The following is a 5,573-nucleotide window of genomic DNA, read 5'->3' on the forward strand; positions in this document are numbered from 1 at the left end:
GTGCTGTCTCTGTCCTGGGAATGTTTGATGGGGGGATAGTGTAGAGGCAGCTTTACTCTGTATCTAACCCCATGCTGTCCCTGTCCTGGGAATGTTTGATGGGGACAGTGTAGAGAGAACTTTACTCTGTATCTAACCCTCTGCTGTCCCTGTCCTGGGAGTGTTTGATGGGGGACAGTGTAGAGGGAGCTTTACTCTGTATCTAACCCCGTAGTGCCCCTGACCTGGGATTTGATGGTTGAACTCTTCCTGTTCTGATAGTGGAAGGAGAGATTCTGTTGAATTAAAACGGGGGACAGTGTGTTACATTTTCTTTTTCGCTGATTGTTTTAGAAGCCGTAGGAGCCCAGCATGGACCCACAGCGAGCTCCGAGCCCCATCGATAAGGATGTCGGGGAGACAGGTCGCTGCCATTTGGGGCCCATCCCTGACTCAGGGACGATGCAGTTTGTGGCCGTGCTGCCCACGCAGAGGCCTCACGAGGCAGGTAACGAGGTGATCACTGTGGAGGTACCAATGAACAGCACAGTGAGGAGCCTCTGGGGGTTGATCTGGCTGAAAGCGAGCCAGGAGAGTGCCAAACCCTCTGTCTATCAACTTTCCGGCCCGGATTCCTATCAGCTCCTGTACAAGAAGGGAGCGACATGGTATGAGATTTATGACAACCAGCAGCTCCTGCACACTCTGGACTCTGTGAAGTATTGGAAGTGTTTGGGATCCAAGAAGTGTCTGCTTTACATCAAGCAGCGAGCCAAGGCTACGAAAGAGGCTGGGGAATTCTGGAAATGCCTGACCCACCTGATTGGCTATGACTTACAAGGCATCGACGCCGACCAGCACAGAGAGGTGGCCTTTGCGCGGAGGAAACTTGGCTCGGCTCGGAAAACTGAGATGCACAATCGGAACGGGTGGGATTATGCGATGGAGCCTTGGCTGGCCTCCTGTCCTCTTCCCAGCACCCTGCAGAGCCAAATCAGCAAAGAGTTGGTGGTTGCCATCTCCTACAACGCTGTCAGCCATAAAATGAAGGTGGGGATTTATGACACAGCAGACATGGTTGTCCGCCTCTGCAGAGAGAAGATGGAGATGGAAAGTGCTCATGACAACTTAGTCTTAAAGGTCTGGGGAAGAGAAGAGTATATCACAGGAAACTGGCCACTCGTTGACTTTACCTGGGTGAGACGCTGCATCAAGAATAAAGAAGAGTTGCAACTGGCACTGGTGCCATCTCCATGCCTTGCAGATGATGAGGTGAAGGTTGAGGACTGGCCTTTGATTGACCAATGCACAGGGCTCACCAGCACCCATGACCAACTGACCCTGAGGGGCAAAGATATTGAGCAGATTCAAATGCTCTCGCTCTGGGATTGCAATCAGCGTTTCCGCGTCAAGGTTGTAGGCTTAGACATTCCCGTTCTGCCCAGCAAAAGCCTCCCGAATGTATTTGTGGAGGGAGCTGTGCATCATGCCACAAACGTCCTTGCTTCGGCCCGTTCTCAGCCAATGCCACTGACCGAAGAGATTCTGTGGAACACTTGGCTGGAGTTTGACATTTTGGTGAAGAATTTGCCCCAAGGGTCAAGGTTGAGTTTGTCTGTGTACGGCCTGGACCAAGAGAGCTCGACTGCAAGAGATGGAAAGGCCACTTCCCAGAACGTTAAAGATGGAGATGCTTACAGAGGGAAGACCAAGCTTTTCTTTTTTGTCAACCTTCTCCTGATCGATCACCGGTCATTCCTTCAGCAAGGTGAGCACATCCTTCATATGTGGGCGTACTCATGTCACGAGGACAGTCTTGTCACCCACGAGGTAGACAAACTCTCATCAAAGACTAACCCAGACATTGAGAATTCGACAGCAATCTGTATCCTGCTGGACACCTACAATTACCCGGTGGTGTTACCCAGTGGCAGGGGCTCTCGCTCCTCATGGGTTGACCAGTCCGAAGATGAGGTGGTCCCTGTGAAACAGGAAGTGGTGCAGGAGGAGACTCGGTGTTCCCTGAGCGGTTCACAGAGGGACTTGCTAAAACGGTTCACAGAGGAGTGTGCTCGGTACAGCCTCTCACTACCCACATTTCTCAGCACCGTCCAATGGGGCGATCTGAAAGCAGTTGAGGAGGTACACTGGCTGTTTGACCATTGGAACCCTCCAGAGTTGGATATCGCCGTCGCACTGGAACTGCTCAGCATCAACATTGCTGATGAGAAGGTCAGGACCCTCTCCGTACAGCGACTGGAAGAGGTGGACAATGACCATCTGTTGAGATACCTCTTACAGCTCGTCCAGGTGATACCAGTTTCTCTTTGCTCTGGGTGTTCTCAGGAATGAGTTGGGGATGGTAGGAAGACTATAAAACCAAAAGACACAGGAGCAATGGAAGGCCATTCAGCCCTTCAGCCTGCTTCATCTTTCAATAAGATTGTGACTGATCTTTGACCTCAGCCCCCATCTCCCTTGATTCTCAGAGAGACCAAAACCACACGTTGATGTCAATGTTGAATGTAGCCAACCATGGAGAACCACATCTCTCTGGGTCAGGTGGATATTGAGGAGACCAAAGCCATTGTCTTTCATTCCTGCTCCAAAATCCATTCCTTAGCTATTGATCCTATCCGTCTCCATGGCAACAGTTGAGATTGAACCAATGGTGTCACACTCGATCCTGAGATGAGTTTCTGACCTTAGATCTGCACCGTTACCAGAACTGCCCATATCTACGTCTGTAACAACACACAACTTCACCCTTCCCCTACTGATCTGCTCCTGAAACCCTATCTATGGCTTCATTATTGTAGACTAGTCTATTCTAATGTGCTCTTGGCTGGTGTCTCACAACCTCCCCTTTGTGTTCTATGCTGCACTAAATCCACTCAGCCTCCCCCCTCCCCGTCTCTGTGACCTCCTAACACAAACCACTCCCTTCCCCAACAAAAACACAAGTTACTGGAAAAGCTTCACAGGTCTGGCAGCATCTGTGAAGGAAGAAACATCAGAGTTAACGTTTCGGGTCCGGTGACCCTTCCTCAGAACAGATGCTCCCTTCCCCAGTTTGGCTTCTGAAGCTCCCTGGATCACACCACCCCCTGCAAGTTCCCCTCCGAACCGCTTACCATCCTGACTTGGAAATATATCACTGTTCCTTCACTGTCGCTGGGTCAGAATCCGGGAAATCCCTCCCTAAGGGCATTGTGGGTCAACACATGGACTTCAGCGGTTCAAGAAGGCAGCTCACCCCCACCTTCTCAAGGGGCAACTAGGGACGGGCAATAAATGCTGGATCCAGCCAATGACACCCATACCCCATGAGTGAATTCTAAAGAAAAGCCAGTAGTCTAGCTTGTTGCTGCAGAGTGTAAGATGTCCATTCACTGGATGTTATCTCCAATACTCCTGAGCTATATACCTGTGGGATTAGATGGGAGGACAGGCTTGAATGTGGTTTTCCTCAAGGTGTTCCTTCACTTCTTTGTTAACAGCTTCTCTCCAGTAGGTTTTCACCAGTTACATCATGACCATCGCAGCCAGTGTGTGTGGGTACAAATAGACTCCACACTGGGCGAGAGAGCAGGATTAATAGTTTCTTGATTGATATTCCTCGGGCGTCATTATGCTGCAATACCTCCCTGTGCCCAGACTGCAATGTGAGCTGGTCCCACTGCTCTCCATATGGCTACTATTGAAGAGTCAGATTAAACCTGCACCTTGCTTCTTCTGTTTCATTTACAGGGGCTCCCTGTTTTACAAATATCCGACTTATAATCACTTATACTTACCAGTGTGATCCCATACAGGGTGTAATTTTAAAGATCTGAACATTTCCTATACTTACAACGGCTGCTTTATATTTCTGTTCCGATGTGAGTGCAGACTAACTCCGGAACAGAACCTGGGGACTGTCTGTCTTGGATGTGGATGCACTGTCAATGAGAAACTGTACTCCATCAATCTACTTTACAGCATGTAATGCCCGCATAATAATCACCCCTAACTGTCTGTCTACAGTGTCTTAATGGGTACTCGCACTGACACTGTCACAATGTATGAAGATTAAATAATTATGATGTTACACAATCTGTATCAGTTTTATCTCCATGTGGTAGACTGCAGAGCCCTCAGCTGATCAAGCCATGCACAGGATAAACACTGAGCATTAATCATTCCCATCGATACCTCACCCTCAGGAACCTGTCTTAGGGATTCCCGCATTAATCCATAGATACTGCCCATATCATTGCCGACTGCATCATTGCAGAGATCGCTCTGTAATTAACTGTTAATGGGACCGTGCCTGATTCTCCAGCACAGTCCCCAAATTCGGAATGACCCTGTGCCTGGACTGAGCTATCTGTCCTGGACCCTTGTCCCTTTTCCAGAATTTTCTAATGTTGAGAATTTAAGGTCTGAACCCTTTGGTCAACTGTTGCCAAATCAATCGAGTTGACTCCTAAGGACCCTGTGTTAAAGACAATACTGACATGATCGACCAGGCTATCCTTCAGTCTGTTTTCGTCACTGTACCAGCATCCAATTGGGTGCTGTCAACCTTTAACCTTCTCACCCTCTTCCCCTCCCCTGGGGTATGGTGACCCTAAGGTTAAACCACCACTGTCTCTGTCTATTGAGAGATTAGCCCTATGGTCCAGGAAGGTGATGGCAACTTTACCTTTCCGATGTTTTCCCACTCACTCACTTCTCTCGAGGCGACTAGGCCCCAGGGCCTGAGGAGGTGGTGAAGCCTGGCCTCTGTCCAATGCTGAGGAGGTGATGGCGCTCTGTCTGTGACCTGGTGACCAATAGTCCTGAAATGGTGGAAAATACCTCAAACCCCGCTCCCCCAAAAAATCCCACACTCCCGTGCCCCCCCTTGTCCTACCCTCCCCATTTCTGTAGAATCCTGTTCCTCACAGAGCACTGGAGTGTGGGGTCAGTAGATTTGTCCCGAGAAACAAGGGAAAGTGACATTCAGGCTACAATCCGATCAGAGCCATGATCAAGGAGGCTCGAGGGGTTGTCCCCAGGATTGGGGGGTCGGGGGGGTGTGGAGATTAAGGGTGGGGGTGGCGATGGATAGGATTAGGCAAAAGCGAGTTGATTAATCACATTGGATTGTGAGCTGTGCTTTTTCTCACCTCCTCCTTCAGGCGTTGAAGTTCGAACCATACCACGACAGTGCCCTGGCCCGGTTCCTCATCCAACGCGCGCTGAGGGTGAGTGGCCAACATTGGACCCTACAGCACGAAACCGCACCCCACTCCCCCCACCCACCACCTCAGGGCAACCCAGCTGCCAAGACCACCCTCACTCCAATCCCACTGTTATACATAAGTAGCACACACATTTCGGTCCCACAGTGCGGCACTCCCTCAACACTGACCCTCCAAGAGTGCGTCACTCCCTCTGTACTGACCCCCCAAGAGTGCGGCACTCCCTCTGTACTGACCCTCCAAGAGTGCGTCACTCCCTCTGTACTGACCCTCCAAGAGTGCGGCACTCCCTCTGTACTGAACCTCTGACAGTGCGGCACTCCCTCAGCACTGACCCTCCGACAGTGCGGCACTCCCTCAGCACTG

At 50.5% G+C, this 5,573-nt stretch overlaps 1 protein-coding gene across 1 annotated transcript; it reads left to right on the forward strand.

Moving 5' to 3' along the window:
• Nucleotides 1–355: 355 nt before the first annotated feature.
• On the forward strand, nt 356–5,210 carry LOC109925119 (phosphatidylinositol 4,5-bisphosphate 3-kinase catalytic subunit gamma isoform-like; the record flags this gene model as incomplete). Its single annotated transcript, XM_048594809.1, has 2 exons — nt 356–2,289; nt 5,145–5,210. Coding segments are annotated over exons 1-2 (1,914 nt in total), but the record flags the coding sequence as incomplete, so codon positions are not given.
• Nucleotides 5,211–5,573: the final 363 nt, after the last annotated feature.

Source organism: Rhincodon typus, unplaced genomic scaffold (assembly GCF_021869965.1).
Source record: "Rhincodon typus isolate 14 unplaced genomic scaffold, sRhiTyp1.1 hic_rhity00015115, whole genome shotgun sequence".
In the NCBI taxonomy this organism is placed as follows: Eukaryota; Metazoa; Chordata; class Chondrichthyes; order Orectolobiformes; family Rhincodontidae; genus Rhincodon; species Rhincodon typus.